At 39.9% G+C, this 18,259-nt stretch overlaps 1 protein-coding gene across 1 annotated transcript in view; it reads left to right on the forward strand.

The window, feature by feature from the left end:
* The window catches only part of htr2aa (5-hydroxytryptamine (serotonin) receptor 2A, genome duplicate a), an 89,391-nt gene extending 77,060 nt beyond the window's left edge, over positions 1-12,331 (forward strand). The window contains exon 3 of the mRNA XM_084954759.1: positions 6,822-12,331. Within this exon, the coding sequence (XP_084810885.1) occupies positions 6,822-7,684 (863 nt within the window). The 3' untranslated portion in view covers positions 7,685-12,331. The remainder of the gene's footprint in view (positions 1-6,821) is intronic.
* The last annotated feature ends 5,928 nt before the right edge of the window (positions 12,332-18,259 follow it).

The following is an 18,259-nucleotide window of genomic DNA, read 5'->3' on the forward strand; positions in this document are numbered from 1 at the left end:
TTACAATCTACTTCCTCTACTCCTCTTTTCTATGATTGAGAACCTGATCTTCTTCTTTGGCCCAGAAACAGCATTTATTGAACTGGTTGGTTCTGGGTTAACTTCAGAATCACAACTTTCTTGAAATTTCTCAAACTGAAGAAAATTTCTTAAGAAGTCCAAAATAACAAAGGAAAGAAATGTCATGTGCTTTTGATTTGAATGTGTGTGTGAGTGTATGTTCATGAGATGCCTACAGTAAAACTACACATTAAAGTACTTTTGACTCTATTGTGGATAGTATGATCAAAATTTATTTTAACTGTGTATTTCAGACCAAAATTAAGGCCAAGTATAAAGATGGGTGAGGTCTGGCCCATGAGTACTCTTGTAATAATGTGGTAATGACTACTGACACTACTCGTGGATTTGACTATCACCAGTGATTCTAGATGAATCACTGATTTCATATTCATCACTATATCCTCAGTGGCTCTGATAGATCAGAGCACTGGATTTTCTCCATTTGAATCATCTCATAGCAGCACTTTAGCCAAAAACAGACACAAACAGCTCAAACGGACGACACATCTGCAAACCTCTATGGCAAACAAATCAAGACTCACAGATCAAACAAACCAGCAGTAAAAAGGTTGTGTGAGTGTCTTTGAATTTAGCTCTCTGAAGGTTGATCATTTTCACAAGAGAAGAGAAACCCAATATCTTCCTTAGTAGTCCATTTGCCTCGAGGCTGAATGTGTGCTACAGTAGCCTTTCTTTCAGCTCCAGACAGAAAACTAATCTAAACAAAAGTTTTTTCCATCTGTAGAACTGCAGCTCTATGGACTGCTTTGTAAACACACAAAAACAGTAGAAAATTCATCGAGTTCACTGAGATCACATTCTCTACATTCTCATGATATGAACATAAACTGCAGCTCCTGACCTGCATCTGCAGGATTGTATGCACTGCACTTATTTTATTTTTCAATGCAAAAGTTTCTCCATCGTAGGATCAATAAAGTCTTATCTTATCTTATGATTCCCTACTTAGATGAACAAGCAGGTGTTTCAAAAAAAAGCTGCATGTTGACTGGAGTTAGAGCTTATCCTTGTAAATTTACCCAAGCATTGAGTGAAGATAAATATGCTATCATAATTCAAAATATATTATTCTACAACACATGTTTGTGGAACATCTGGTATCAAATAATAGAGCTAAAATGCATACAAGTTATTAAATGGTTGTAAATCTGCTACATTTCTTCAGCTCTTTCAGTTCTGATTGTAGTATTCCTGTAGTTTCATCTGTGGTCCTTTTGACATCTCATCAACAATAGATACTGCCATTCAAAGTTGCCGGCTTTAACCAGAGGTCAGCCAACAGGGATTCCCCCCTTCATTCCTTGGGGCGTATCTGCTTTCCACTATAAACACACCCCTTTCACTCAACTGCAGAGTGTAACCAAGAAATGCCGCATTCTTCAAAAAACCTTTGACTTGGATTGTCAGCTATAGATGATTTTCTCTGTATTATTGTATGGTCTTTGCCTAATAACATAAAGCATTGAGGCCACTGTTTTGATTTGATGCTATATAAATAAAACTGAATTTCACATTCTGCAATAGCTTTCATTGTGAACCTCTACACCCAATAAAATATTTTTTAAAAAACCCTTAAAATTAAGTTTTGAAAATTTAAATCAAATGGATAAAACTTTACAGTCAGTTTGACCATTCAAACATTTACTCGCCTCTGTCAGTGCGCCCCAGGGTGGCTGTGGCTACAATGTAGCTTGCCATCACCAGTGTGTGAATGGGTGGATGACTGGTTGTGTAAAGCACTTTGGGGTCCTTAGGGATTAGAAAAGCGCTATACAAATACAGGCCATTTACCATTTTACTCTGCAAATCACCAAAACTATTTCCAGTAAACAGTTCCTCATTCATCCGTTCAAATCTACTCTAATAAATAGATACAATTTAAAAGTAAATTAAATACAGAAAAATAATATTCTTGCACACAAGCCTCCTCATAGATCCCAAACCAGATGTGGAGTTCATTTCTGAGACTGTTAGAACTTCATTTTTTATTGAGCCTATTGTTGCCAATAAATTGTTGTTTACAATAAATGCAGTCTACTACTATGTGACTTCCATAAATTTAAGGTTTTCCTTCCTGTTATTTAGGGGTGGTTTTTTTTTTTTTGTTTCTGGGAGGAGAGTACATGCTCTCACAGTTACCCCAAGATTAATAAAAAAAAAGAGTGATATACTAAGTAGCAGACTACTTGAATAAGCAGGCAGAAGCGCAATATTTTCGGCTATGACCGTGAATTTATTTTATAATTTTTAAATTGATATTACGCTCATCTATCAGCCGGTAATCGGTCAGGACTACATCAGGCATCCATCATTGTCCTGTCAGGGATGAGCCATTTTAAGCGGCTGCATCTGTTAATTCATATAATGATGTTCATATTATGTAAGCAGTTATTAATGGGAATAACTCAAGCAATGAAAAAACAGATTTTTTTTTTATTTTGTGCTATTTTGTCTTTTCTGTATTTGCAGTCTGTTCACGCTGCTTCCTAAATCCCTCTTCTTCGTTGGTAAATTAATGATGTTGTTAACCTAATTTTCCTTTTTTGTGTGTATTTGCACCAAACAGATATTATACAATATAACAACACGTAAGAAAGTGCCCCAAGCAAGTTTCCTGTAAGCTTCTTTGTGTCTTTCTATTTCTACAGATCTCAGTTTCCTAATCCCCAGTGACAAATTTCTTATGAAATCTTTTTATCAGTTATGTTGGCCCATATAAATCCTAATGCACATCTAAGCAAAGTTGTTTCTTGGCAGGAAAAATAGTCCCCTGTTCCTTAATCTAACAGCTCATTCCACCTCCACACCTCGCAGTTAAAGCAGGTACAGAGAACTAAAAGAAATCACTGCTTTTATCAGATGAATGCAGTACAATAAAAAGCACTTATAGTCATCTTTTTTTTTTGCTTTCAGAGTTCTAAGCACAAACCAGCTGTTTGAAGCATTTTCCATTCAGATTCTAGGCTGCACTGATTCTCCTAAATGTCTTGATTTATACTTCCAGACTGAAGCATTCTCCATCATCTCTCTCTCTTCTTCTTCATCTCCTTTGTGTCTCCCTCCCCTCTGTTTTCTCCCACTTGATCGTCTTTCATCTTCTTTTCCACCTCTGATAACTTATTTCCTGTCCGATTTGTTTCATGTCCTCAGTGTTGAGTTTGCCATCAGGGACAAGTGAAGGAGGCCAAAAAACACAAAAAACAACAACTAGCTTTTGATTTCTGTGATTCTGTGTGATGGATGCTTGAGGGACTTATCTGAAGAACAAAATTAATCCAGGGACTTGTATCACCGTCACCTCGACAAATAACGTTTGATCGGCTGGATATGAAGCAGACAGCAATTTAAAGTTACTAATGATATTTCCTTTCTCTTTGAATCCAGCTCTGTTTTTCAGTGTTTCTTTTTCTCTGACACCTTCAGTCCGTCAGCTGCCTAACCGCTCCACAGTAATGATGAAAAATACGTCTGTGCCTAATCACCTGCTTTTTAAAAACATACAAAGCCACATATTCACAGCAGGCAGCCTCTACTCACCTACAAAATTTAATTTTGTAATGAGGAGCCTGATAGCACATCGACATTTAGCCTGAATGTTATCACCATGGAGTTTAATAACAGCACAGCAGATGCCATATCATGCTTGTCTGTGAGCCTCAAGTCTAAAAGCACTCTCCAGCTCTCAATCAAACATTGTGAGCGTGTCTGAGTTTGCATTTGTCACGGAGGGACAGGCCTGCTACGTAAGAGTCTTGGGCCCAAAGTGTCAGGGTGGCTCTGGGTAAAATCCATCTTTAATGTTTCTCATTAGAAGGTTAATCAAGCAATAAGACATGCCAGAAATCACCAAAAGTTAAAGACTCTGACAAACTCAACCTAAACTACATAAAAATTATATGAAGAGATTAAATGGCAGAGATCAAATCCAACCACAATAAGACATGACAAGAGTCCAAAACTCCTTTTAAGAGAACAGTATCATATTTTATATAGATAGTCTTTATTCTTTTTAAACGTACTCTAAGATGTTTGTAGTTGTAGTAAGATAATGGAAGCAAGATTTACTTACTTACTTTACTTTCATTAACCAAACTTTTATGGGAGCAGGCAATGGATAATGGTATTAATTTGTTAATACCTGGACATGAATAACTTTATTTGATTATATAATACTACACCACAGTATATTTCCAAATAACTGGTCAGCTTTTGTTTTTAGTGTTTTAGTGTTGTTTTAGTGACGTTGCAAGAATTTCAACATTACATTGTAACAAGTTCAAAAGTTCAAAACAAGGATTCAAAAGCATCATATTAAAGTCCAGGTGGAAAGAGACAAAAAGGCACAAAGTCCTGTTGTATTATTATCATAATCACACACAGGTTATCACGACCTCTAAAGCTGCCTATTAGACTGCACACTCTTCAAAGAGCTTCAAAGCTGCTGCACATTTCTCCCAATCAAAAAACAAACAAACTTTAGTATCTGAAGCAGCTGTAAAAACAGATTTTTTTTTTTCATTTCAGATTTTACACAAATAAAACATAAACACTCATGAAATATGTACAGCTCTTTGGACTGTCACCAAAGCTTTTACAGTCCTTTGTGCTTTCTAGAGGACCAACAGAGCCAGCAACAGCTCAAAGTTACTACAACTGCTTTTATACAATTCCCAGATGATGTATCTTACTGATTTTGCTGTTGTCATTGTTGTGTTTTGTAATGCAGAGCACCTTCTGAAACTGTACTACAGCATTTGCAGCTTTAAATACAATACCATCGATACTTTTAAAGTAGAAGGATGACAGTCGGCCCACCCACGCTCCCTGAAGCAGCCAGCTGTATGTTCCTCTATGTTCCAGAAACACTGTTGTCATGGTGTTTCTGTTTCACCTTTCAAAATTATACATGCATGACTGTTGTCAATAAACTGATTAACTGGCTGATCATTTCTGCACCATCTTTCTCTTGAGAATAAAGCAAGACGAAGGCCGACTGGGATGGGAATAATATCTCTTTTAAGAGGGCTGCAAAGCTTCACAGTGAAGCACCGAAACCAGTTTTCTGTCAAACCAGCCAAACTTAATGAGAATTATCCATCTTTGACCCTCCTGCTCCTAATGTGCAGCAACAATTTCAGTCTACCTTTGCTGCGCCCGTCCATCTCCAACCATCTCGCCCTCCTCCTCTCCCCGCTCTATCTCTTTCTGTCACTTTCCTTCTATTTGTTATGAGCCGGTAATGAGAACATGGCGTGCGGGAGATTGCTCAGTTTATCTCCTTCTACCCAGTTCCTGCTAGTATCATCCAAAACCTTTTTTGAGACATTTTCTTATTACATTTATCACAACGTGTGACTGCCAAAGCCCCTGCAGACAATTAAAAACAACAAATAACCCAAAACAATAAAGGAAGTTCACCGTTCAACGTTTTAAAGCCGATGTATATCGGGTAATAAAATGGGCAAGTATGCAAGGTGAACTGCTACTGTCAGCCACAGAGAGAGAAGGAAACACTGTCAAACCTCAGATTCAGCCCACAGGAGTAAGGTGGAGGCAAACCTGCACTTTCCTCCCACACTGTGACAGACAGAAAAATGGAAAAAATTGTTTTAGCTTCAAACTTAATGGAAAATTTGACGCCTTTATTTGGGAACAGATACGGTCCAACTTTTGTGTTCGTGTGGTGAAATAGAGCAGACTGGTGAGCTCCACTCAAAAGAAATATTTAAGCTCAAAGATCTGACTTAAAGTAATTTGATTACATTTAAATGTAATCCATGTAATTTTGTTACATAATTGCAACGTGAAATGTTAAAGTTAATGGAATCTGGTCAAATAAGTGTGTTCGATTGGTATACATTCAGTCTATATTTTACTTAACAAACAATTATTTGACTACATAAACCTTTGATTTAATATATGTGAAATATATGTACACACTGTCTGTGTGTATACAGTACTTCTGCTAAATCAGTGGTTTCAAACTGTGGGGCAGGGTCCTGGAGTGAGACAAGGAGCCACCACAGGTGTAGTTCTATGACGTGAAGTTGGATGTCATTTTCTTAAGGAAAAATAAGCCGAGCTTTAACCTCCTAGGACCTGGCGTCCACATATGTGGACATCACATTTTGGGATGTCTGGACGAAAATACTTAATTTTTCTCTACAAGGGCCTGATATCCACTTATGAGGACATTATACTGCCACTGTTCTATCAAAATTTAAAACCAATGTCCTCATATGTGGATCTCATTTGTCTCAGAAACACAAATTAGGTAAAAAAAAAAAAAAAAAAAATCTGTTAATTCTTTGTTTTTACATTCATCAGGTCCCAATCAACCCAAATAGCAAAGAAAATTTTAAAATGCATGCCATGAAAGAGTTCGGGTCTTAGGAGGTTAAGTAACTTGGATCTTTGTTTTATTGTTAATGAATGATAGAAACCGTGGGCTGTGGGACGTGAACTTTTTTCAGCGTCTCTATGCCAAAAAAGTTTTGCTTGTTTACACAGATAAAGCCTGCAAATCAGTATGCTCCGATAATAGTTTTGATTTATGACTATAAAACTTAAACTCATGTGAAAATCCGTCCACTGCTGCACAAAGCCAGGTTTCCTCTCACCAGCCGACCCTAATCTCCTCTGGTACAGACACAAACACTAATATCTACATGAATCACAGAGGTTGTTATCTAATTGTAATGTTCTCCTCATCTCTCTGCTGTTGTATTTCTCTGTAGGGATCTCAATGCCGATTCCTGTGCTGGGTCTCAGAGACCACTCCAAGGTCTTCAAAGATGGCAGCTGTCTTCTGACAGATAACAATTTCGTGCTGGTCGGCTCCTTCGTGGCCTTCTTTATCCCCCTCACCATCATGGTCGTCACCTATTTCCTGACCATCAACGCCCTGCAGAACGAAGCCACCCTCTGCTTGGACCAGCTGGTCCCACGGCCCAAATGGAGCACTACCTTCACCTTGAGCTTCTTTCCACAAACGTCTTTGTCCTCCGAGAAACTCCTCAGGCGATCGATAAGCCGTGACGCCACAGGCAGAGGGAGCACCGGCGGGCTGGGTGGCGCCCGCGGGAGCATATCGGGCTCTCTCTTTGGGCGCCGCACCATGCAGTCGATCAGCAACGAGCAGAAGGCTTCAAAGGTCCTTGGGGTGGTGTTTTTTCTCTTTGTGGTTATGTGGTGCCCGTTTTTCATCACCAACGTGCTGGTGGTGGTGTGTGAACCTGACGTTTGTGACCCGGGAGTCATGGGAGGTCTGCTGAATGTTTTCGTCTGGGTAGGCTACTTGTCCTCTGCAGTCAACCCACTGGTCTACACGTTATTCAATAAGACGTACCGCGCCGCGTTTCTGCGATACGTTCGCTGCCAGTACCAGCCAGAGAAGAAACCTCTTCAGCTTATACTGGTGAACACCATCCCCCCACTGGCTTACAGCTCCACCCAGCTACCTTTGGGAGACATCGGGAAGTTAGGAAATGGAGTGGGGCACTGTAGCAGTGGAGCAAAAGAGTTCTCTTCTCCTGGGCAGGAGACGGAAAAATCCAGGCAGAACAAAAGCCAGGGAGACAAAGACGAGAGCTGTGTGTAAGAAACTGAAACAAAATCCTGGTTAAAGGGCAATCCAGAGCAAGCAATTTCAGTTTCCCCCCTCTGTGGTTACAGTGTACTCAGTAGGAAAGGGTCTGAGATTTTAAGTGCCAAAGACAATGTGCCTCAAAGTCAGGGGTTCAGAAATACAGAGGTCACTGAAAAAGCAGAAGAAGCCTTTAAATGCTCAACATTTCCACAACAGTTTCCTCAGATTCACACAGCTTCATCAACAGATCAGGTGAACAAGGTCTGTGATTGCTCCTCAAAAATGTTGTAAACAAGCATGTGCATCACGGATCATCATCCCCATCTTCAGTCTCGCTGCTCTTTCAGAATGTTTTGTACACTGCCACAAAAGACAAAATTACTCTTGAAAAACATATCAATTTATTTTTTTTCACCAAACAATCTTTGAACGTTATCTTCCAGTCTGAGAGCCAAATCAGAGAGATGAAAAGACGGTATCGTCCGTGTGGATGATGTGAAACACAGTTGGGCACATCCCAACAAAACAGTTCTATTTTGTTACAACACTTTGGACAACAAGGGTGAAAAAGTCAGACATTGTTAACATAACTACATTTTCCATGGATGCTCAGCTGCTCTAACCTCAGCTGGCCCTTCATTTTGCCAGCTCCCTGGCATCAGTCATGTGGTGTCTACCTTCCATCATACCTTTGGGTGGATCAGTGGGGATTAGACTGGATTTCCTGCCACCTTATCAGATGATAGTGTTGGGAGGAGGAAGAGCCAGGATGAGCCTAATACACCAGAACTCCAGACACTTGCAGAGGTCAGATGAAGCTGTCAAAAGGGGATGAAAAAAAAACTTCTGCTGCTTCTGTATTTTATGTTGAAAACAACAAAAGGAAGAATATGTCTGAGGCAGACATTCACTAATTAGAGAGAATCCATAAATGAATCTATATTTGTATTTTGTGCACATTTGTGAATAAATGTATATGACTGTTGAGGTTAAATAGATTTTATATGCAAATGAGAGGATGATTACTGAAGTTGACATGGTGCAGGATGAGTACAGCAGAGTAGAAGACATTTGATTGGCAGGAAAAAGTGTATTTAAGTGCAGTTGTATCCACTGTAAAGGTCATGGTTTATATTATGTTCAAGCCAAACTATCCGTGCACACTGGCATTTTTATGATGACATTTCCAAAAAAAAATGCTTATATACTATCTAGTGTGTTTTGGGTTTTTTTGGTTTTTTTTACTGTTTTTGCTAATATGAGGAGAAGGATGTGAAAGGAGGAAAGTAGCTGGAACAGTGCATGAAGGTGAGCTTGCACCATGGATTTATTGCCAGGAAATATTTGGAGCGGCATTTCAGACTTGAATTTGGCTCAGTGCCTGACACTTGCATGGGCTTGGTCTAAAATTGTGAAAATCACTGTCTGCACTATAAATGCACACACCAACCTTGTCTCACCCCTAACTCATCACATAGTGATGTTTGGTCAGGACCACATGGATTCAGATTTTGACATCCTGGATATCCCTTTAATGTTGCTTTTGCAAAGTGCCATCTGGTACGGTTTACCCGGAGTCCATCAATGTATGGATCAGGCAATAATGAGCCTGAAGGTAAAAGTAATCCTGTGGTGTTTAGTCCATTTAAATCCAACTGAAAATGAAGATAAGATGGTGCACCCATTATTAGAATTAGAGCAGAAGACGTTTCTGACCAAGCATCACTATGTAAGGAGTAAGGAATCAGTTTAAGGTGCCCTGTGGAGTTGTGTTTAAAACAAACACCAGTTATGTTCAGCAGTTCTTATCAAACCCACTCTGTTTATGAGGTTGTTTCAAAGAGGCCAGAATGACACAGTATTAGCAGAACTCCACTTTTCAGTTAGTGCAGGTCCAAATGAGCCTCAGCAGCAGTCACCGTGACAGCTAAATAATTTCACCTACTGGTTAAAAACCTAGAATATGGGAACTCCCACTGATAGCACAACCATCAGTGTCGTATTACATAGTTGTGTATTACTTTACCATGAGCCAAAATCTTTGCAGGGTACCTTTAAGTGAGTCACTGTCTTTTAATACTGCACCCAACATCCCACCAAAAGTCACTAACGAAGTGTAAGGAAAGGACAAAAGGAAAGTAAATAAATGGTGTTGCATATGTTATGCAGTTAAAACACACACCTACTCAATAATTTAAATTAGATTAGATGAAACAGATGGCATCGTCATGGCAAAGATTCAATGAATAATGAGAGCAAAAAGAATCCACCTTTTTTTTTAACACATTGCTGTTTCAGTGGTTTTATACACTGAGAGGATGTTGAAAAAACAGCTGTTTAACAAAAATTAAGTCCTTGCAGTTGAGAAGTCATCATCCAGTTGCAGTTTAACATGTCAGGTGTTTTGTGGACACCTATCTATGCCTCATATGAAAAGCATTATTTTAACCCCTTTGTGGAGCAGATCTTCTGCATCAGACAGCTTCTCTGGTTCTGCTCTGCATTGTGACTAAACAGCCAGTGATTTTGAAAGTGTTAGAAAACCATCAATACCTTCTCATATGAAAACAGCATCATTACACTCAATGGCTGAAATTTAATTTTAAAGATTACTAAATCTCTATAAAGACAGAGGATATTGAATTTTTTTTAGAAGCCTCTGCACAGATGTACAATTCATTACATTGTAATAAAATGAAATATGGTGTTGGATGATGTTTTTCTGTGGTACAAAGCCACAGTGAAACAATAAATTTGTTATAAGGCTAAACATGCTCAGTGTTGTGGGACCTGTATGAGACATTGATGTTATCAGCATTCATAAGCAACAACTTTTTTCCTTGTAGACAAATTGTTGAGACCAATCAAATAACAGGAGATGCTGCAGAACAGGGTTAACATAAGTGCTGGAAAGCAAAGGCAACCCGAAGCAGAGGTGGGAGTAAAAGCTGAATGTATCTGAACTTATTAAAGTTTAATATTAATAGTTCCTCCAAATATTAGCTTGGCTTTTGTAAGTGGAATGTAATAGAAAGTTACAAAATGGTATTGGCTTGTAATTTTACAAGCCAATACGTTTTGTTTGTTGGTTGGTTCATTTAAATTTTCTTCTCTAAGTCATTCCATTCTGAAGAACTGGCAATATCATACTGAAGTAGAATTCTTCACATCCACCAAGAAAGTTAAAGGGAGCTCAGAGAAAGAAAAAAAGGTTAAAGATGTGATAGCTGTTGCTCACACACAGAGTGACTGTCAGGTCTGCTGTTTGAAAGAGGGAAAGGATTTTTCTGCTAAAGGATAATGTAGCCGGGTTAGTTACTGTTTGCCTCACCTGTTTTTCCAACAGCAGGTGTAAGAGAACCGATAAAAGATTTAGGATCAGAGCAGCGAGGCTGCTTGTAAACAACAGTAATGAAACAAGAGAAGTATGAGCTCTGGAACTGTCAGTTTTTTAATCAATATCAACATTAAGCGCTGACTCAATGAGTGTGGGCCCTGTGGGAGAGAATAGCTAAGTGGCTAATTAAGCCTACAAAAAAACCCTTAATTTAAATTGTTTTGTGGATTCTATCCCAATCATTGTGAAATTATGTTTTCTTTTTATTTGCTAAGGTCAAAGTGCAAAATCAACTGTAGGTACTCAGATGTTAATTATGGTTTAAAAAAGAAAGGTTGGGTAATAATTTCAATATTTTCTTTTCTTTTGTTGTGGTGAAAACCTGTTTTAACAAGATTTAATGTAATTTTAATTTGGAAAGACTCGGTAGTATTTTACAAAATTATGTCCCTCCTACAGTGTCTCTAACTAGGTTATGTTTAGCAGGTTTGGTTGATGATTTAGGCACAAGAAACGAAGCAGAGGTGCAGTAAGGCTAGAGCCACTGACTAAGTAACTTTTCTCTTTGTTCCATTTTAATTTCATGTGAAGGAATAATTTTGTATTCTGTTGTATTTTATTGTTTTATACATGCAACACGTATCGTCCATCTCTCTCTATACACAGAGTTGATGGCTAGGTGGAATATAACAGTCATTTATTTTATCAGGCCAAATTAAAAAAAAATGGATTTAATTTTGTGATAATAGTTATTAAAGTTTTCTCTGTGTACTTATTTGGTCAGATTGATCAGGCTACTGTTGGACTATGTTGTGATCATTCACTTTGCAAAAAATCCTGATAAAGTTTTAGGAATTTTGGACAAAAGTATCAAAAACAAAAGCCAGGATATATATAAAGAGAATTTTCCTAAAATGCCAAAGTTTTCAGAATCAACTGTCTTTGTATTTTTTGTAAGTGCAGCCATGGTGTGTAAAGGACTCTGTGGTTTGACCATATTGTTTGCCTATTGTGTTACACATTGTGGTAGCACTCCTGGTTTTGACTTTTTTCAAATCTGGAGTCACTAAAGTAGCTGCTGTCTGTGTAATTCTGTTACTGTTGCAGTGATGTAAAGACCATCGACAAACTTATGCAGACAAACCTGGATCCAGATGTAACTCTGATGTTGAGGCGTTTTTATGTTTTATAAACTAGTGTCAGTTTTGGAATTCGATGTTTGACGGTAACAATCACATTTATTTGATATGTCAACTGTATGGATCTATTTTGTTTGTTTGCTCTTGTTTTTAATTCAAAGTAAAGAGAATAATTGGAGATAATGTAAGAGAGTCGTTTTTTTTCTTTAAGACTTCAGTGGGTGAGATAAAGTGGGAAGAAGTCCATCCATCTATCTGTTACCTATACTTGACCCACCCGGGCTCAGTGGCCATTGACAGGAAGTAATACAAAAGTATTACATATAATTACCACAGAAATAGTTAATAAAGATTATTTCTTTAAGCAGCAGGTGTCCTGAGGCCTGGTTCTGGTCTACAGCCTGGTGCCTCTGAACATTTGCTGCCTATACTCCAAAAACCCTCACAGCACATCTCCCCGACACAGCTTGCTGCGATACGATACAGCGTCACATACCAACAGCCATAGACGCTCCACATTTACATTCACAGAATAAACTGGGTCAGGAAAGAAATGGGGCTAAGGTAAAAAAAAACTAAAAACCATGTTTACATGTGATGCTGGAACATGATTACTATAAAAACCCGGGAAAGGGAATACTCTGCAAACCTCCATGCTTCACTTTTTTTTTAACTAAAACTAGTATATTTGCGGGTTATTAATAATGTATGATGCATCAGCCATAAATCAGCCATTTTTCTTTCATCTCTCTTGTTTGTTTTTTATATATCTTGGATGGATCGACAGCTTGGTGAGAGAAAAACTTTAATGTCATTCACACATTAAAAAAACAAAACCAAAAACTTTTGGTTTTGTTTTTATGGTTCAAATTTGAAATAACTGACTTTACCAATACATGACCAAGTGAGAGGGGAGGGCCTTCTGCAGTGATGTGCATCCATACCAGCCTATTGTGGGTCTAACTGTGGGTGGTGACTGCAAGAACAAGACCAGCAGAAAAAAGCTTCCTGTTGGAGGAAGGAACTCAGTTATTTGGTGGCTGTACGAGCAACAGAAATATATGAATAGCCATATTCATAATCAACAGGTGAGTAATTGATCAAAAAATCATTTCATTTTCACAGGAAGTAGAACTAACTTTTTCGTTTTTTTCCAATGTCAGTTTTTATTAGTTGCAGGGACAGCCTAGGGGGATCCGCATGAGTTAATAGCACAAAATATAGAATTTTCTCTTAATTATGGGTCTCCCATCTATCTTCAGAGGGCGACTGAACCGAGCAAAGTCAAAATTAGAAAACAGCTTCAGAAATTTCAGCTTCGTTGGAGAAGATAAATTAGATCAGTTAAAGATCTAACAAAACAAAGTCAGAAATATTTCTCATTGAAGGACCTGTAACCGTGGTTACCCCAATCTTACCACAAAAAAGTCAAGCTCTGGTTTTACATAAAACAATTCTCAAACTTTAGCAGTGACTTGATCCCTCTAGTTAACAGTAAACAGTATTCCCGCTGAGGCTAAGCTATCTGTCCAGGAAATCTTTTCATATATGCTGAGTGTAAGCAGAGTCCTGCTGCTTGTGTACGGTAGCAGCCTTAGAGCGCTGCTCTTTGCTGTCCTTCTTCTGTTAACCAAGCAGCTGCGGCTATTTATAATGCTGCAGTGTGTTCAGTGTGACTCCCACAATTAAAGGCATGTAGGAAGCCACTTTTTTGTGCGATGTAGGTCTTTGGGATTGTGTGGTCACTAATAAAGCAGTATCTTCACATCATAGTTTTCCTTATTTCTCTCTGTGGTGCCACCTCGTCTCCTCTGTCCTTTAAGCCTCAATTCCTAAAACCCTTCTAAAAGAAAGAAGATTGATGACAGAGGAGGCTTGATGAGGAGTTATAATCAAGCAGATACTAGCGACTCCTGGACCTACAAGAAGAGCTATGGCACAAAGCCAATTTACAAACCAGGCCTGAGCAAAAGTCTACAAATAATCCTTCCTTAGCATTAACAGGTTTTGTTAGTAATTTAAGATGATCATCTGTGTGATTAAACTTTTTGGTCTCCACTATTTGTGTCTGATGGCATCTCAGATCATAAAATAAAGCAACAGGCTGTAACATAACAATGACCAGACAATGCAACCGTGCCACATATTTAAATGACTTCCTAACAAAATGAAGGCTGCAAAGCAAGGATGTTTCATTTTACCAAATACCCGTCGTCTGCACTGCTGGAACATCACTTCTGCTGAATAGATCCACTTGCCTTGACTTCATTATAATATAATTCAGCACCTCCTCTCCTGTGTTTTAAATGCACTTTAGAACAGCACACAGCAACACTACATATGAGCAGGCGTAGGGAGGTTTGAGGTCTTCACTCGCCCCGGTTCTGTTAGCCATCAGGGCTGGGGGGCTGGGAGGAGGTGCTGGCCGTCAGATTGGGGTCTGGGATGCGGGGCCTCCCTGCTACTGCAGATAAGGAGGTGGTCCGCTTGCCTCCACCCCAGAGAGAAGGGTTACATCTCCTGGGTCTAGGTGCGGCTTGCCCCTCTGGGGGCGGGGGTACCTGGACCTGGGATATAGAGTATGTTTGGGGAGTGCAACTGTCTGTGCAGTGTCTATTTGTGTCTGTCTACATGTTGGGTGAGTGCCGAGTATTTGGTTGTGCATATGGGGGTGGGAATGCACGTTTGTGTCCGCGTGCGCCTGTTCGTCTGTGTCTATATGTCAGGTTGGGTCTTACACTCAACCTCTCTGGGTACATCTCAGGCCCTCTAAAGTACGGAGGCCTATCTCCCCTCACCACACTCCCTGCCGGTGGCTGATGCCCTCAGACGTTGGTGTGTTGGTGGTCCTTGTCGACTGGGGCTGGGCGCTCATGTATGTACCGGCTCACTCCTGGTGGCCGATTGGCGGGGCCTGGCGCCTGTGGCCCGGCTGGGCCCCTTCCAGGGGGTGGGGTGCCCTCAGGCCTCTGGGCCTGAAGCTCGGTCCTCTCTGGCACAGCTGGCTGCCGGCAGAGCCCGCCGGCACGCCACTGCAACCCCCTCTGGCCTCTGCTCCGTAGCTGCTGGGTGACCTCTCATTTGGGGCTCTACTCAGCTCTTCCCAGGAGGGCGGCACGGTTCCCCCCCCTTTGGTGGTCCTCCTCGGGTCCTCGTACTCTGGGGCCTCTGGATATCTGGGGCCTGGATCTCCTCCATACCTGCTTCATACCCTGGTGGACGGGGCTATGGTTCCCCACACTCCCTAGCAGATCGTTACATGGAGAAACCTTTGGAATACAAGCATGCTGATCCACACAGGTATGCACACAGGTGTACACACGGGTGTTCACAGACGCGGACTACACCTTTCTTGGCTGCTGCCTCAAAGCACATTGTGCGCTGTCTATCTTGCGTGCTGCACAATATCGTTTATTATTTAGTATCTACTGTTATCTACTGCTAGCTAGTTTAGTGTGATGGTGCTGTTTTTATTATGTTGCTCTTTTTTTGTTTTCTTTCTCTTCTGTTTTTTTTTTCTCCATACAGGTGATCCAGGTGTTTTATTTGTTGTTCTTTCGTTCTTCCCCCCTTTCTCACCGTCTCTTCTCCCCTCTGGTTTTCTTTCTCTCCCTCTCTTTCTTTCATTCTTTCTCCCTGTCCTATCCCCCAGTCATGTCTGTCCCGTTTGTAGCAACCGAAAATAAAATAAATACATAATTATAATAAAGGTCAATCAAATGGACCAATATGGCAAGGCCATGATGATCCACTTGGTAAAATAAATCCGCTTGGCATCTTTCTTGGCCTTAAGACAACAATTCTGATGGCTAAAGATCCAAACGGGACACAAAAAAAATAATAATTCAGCACCTAATTACAATGATCACAGTGTATGGATGTATAGATGTCTGTATGTACCCTATTTTCTGCGTAATGAGTGGGGCAATCTGAACGAAACTTTGCATCATGCATACCACACTTATTCACAGCCATATCTTTTTGAAAAAGACCTGTCTATTTCATCTTTTCCCTCCAAATGAGACGTTATGTTCTACATTTGTGCTTGTTTCACGTGTCATGTTCATCGTACATCGCCTGTACGTAATCGGCTTGTCTCCGAATTTTGGATCTGGGACGGAATTTAGTCTGACTCACCACTAAATACGACATTAAGAATGGGAAAGAGTGCTGAAAGGCTGGCAGAACCTCAAATAAAATTATTGATAGTCAAAACACCGCCCTGCGTCAGATTGACAACCTGTCCAGGTTTCCGCCAGGATCCCACCCAGTGGTAGCTGGGACAGGCTCCCCCTGCGACCCTGATAAGGATATATGGAAGAGAATGAATGGACAGACAAATACTTACCAAAATAATCTCCTCAGGGGATTGGCTTAAAAGGAGCATCATATCAGATTTTTACAGTTTGTACTTAACCAGACATTTCCCATCATAAGCCAAATACATGGAAAGAAGATTTGAAAACTGAGATCCCATTAGAGGATTGGAGACAGCAGATCTGGAGCTCAAACTACTGTATACCCTCCTCAGTTTAACAGACTTTTGTTGGTTAATCTGAACATATATAACTCCTGCCAAGGTAAACTGTTTTAATAAAAATATACCAGAGGCTACAAAAACACTTTCACTGAGTCTGGCAGAACCATAAAAATATTTTAGTAAGAGCTCAGAGAGATGCTCACACGAAAAAATTAACAAAAAACAAAATAAAAAAAGAGCATCAGTCTTCTAAATTTCAAAACACACAGGTTTCTCTTCTTGTGAATTATTTTTTTAAAGTATGTTAGTTGCCGTGTTTTGAGCTGGGGCAGAGACGTGAAAGTCATTTTACATCATCGTCCACAAACAGCCCACTTTGAACTTAAGTGGCTCGGAGCAGAACAATGAAACTGCTCTAAATTCTCTAAACCAGCGGTCCCCAGCACGGACCGGTCTTTAAGGTGTTGCGGATAAATACAACAAAATAAAACCAGTACCAGTACCAAAAAAAAGAAAATGTATTCATAACACACAGGAAAAGACCCAGGGAAACCGAGTTAACGATAAAAAAGATTTTTTTTTTTAAATTATAAAAACCCTGAAAACCATAAATTTCGGTACCAAACGACTGACAGACTGGTACCGGTCTGTGGCCCAGGGGTTGGGAACTGCTCCTCTAAACTCTTTTAATAGTAGATAGTGGACAAACAGGGAGTGTTTTTACGTTTATTTATTTTTTGTCTAATTGCTTGATTGGTGTTTAAACGAATGTGTGTGAATGTATGTATGAATGGCCACAGTGGCCTGCTTATCAACAGGAAAAGCTGCAAAACTTGCAAGTAAAAACTCCTCCACATTTATAAAGCTGTCCAGTGGGCCGGACTGGAGTCTTTGCCGGACACATTCTGGGACACATGTTTGACAATCCTGAGCTATAAAAACATTTTTTAATGTTTTTTTTGTTGAAGAAATAAAATATTGTTGAGCACTAGGTTACACAATGATTAATTGTCAGTTTTGTTGATTATTTGTTATGTGCATTAACAGTTTGTTTTTGCAGTATCTCCTTTACTTTAATGAACATTGCTTCAGTGCTTTCTGTGCAGAAGGATGTGATACAGGAAGCAATGAAGCACCTTTCCGTAGTGTTTAGAGAATTTGAATGTCTTATTATGGCTGCCAGATACTTCAAGGTAACTTCACTCAGTTAAAGACTTTCTTAACAAAATGGACTATTCAACCGTGGTTTCCTCCTCCTCTGTGTATGTGTGTGTCTCATTGTCTATCTGACTACAGCAGTGGTGTCAGATCTTGGGCTTAGCCTGCCAGCTGCACCACGTTTCAATAACAACACTCTCTGCAAACACACAGTTCTGCCCCAACCATGCCGCTGTAATCTACACTCCACAAAAACTCCACAAAAAATGTTTCTAGCATTTTAGTTTTTCTGTGCAGCTTTGGGTAACTCTGCTCATTCCTTACCCACCAGTAGATGTCTTCTCCAACTCCTGTGCAGCTTTGTTGGCGCTGCTTCTGATCCTCAGTCCTCTGCAACCTGTCAGCTAAACCTGCATACCTCTGTCAAGCCAGCATACTCAACAGCCTCTAAACTCTGCTTGTCTCTGAGAGAG

The sequence above is a fragment of the Perissodus microlepis genome, chromosome 16 (genome assembly GCF_051167445.1).
Source record: "Perissodus microlepis isolate ML-2025 ecotype Zambia chromosome 16, ASM5116744v1, whole genome shotgun sequence".
Taxonomy (NCBI): domain Eukaryota; kingdom Metazoa; phylum Chordata; class Actinopteri; order Cichliformes; family Cichlidae; genus Perissodus; species Perissodus microlepis.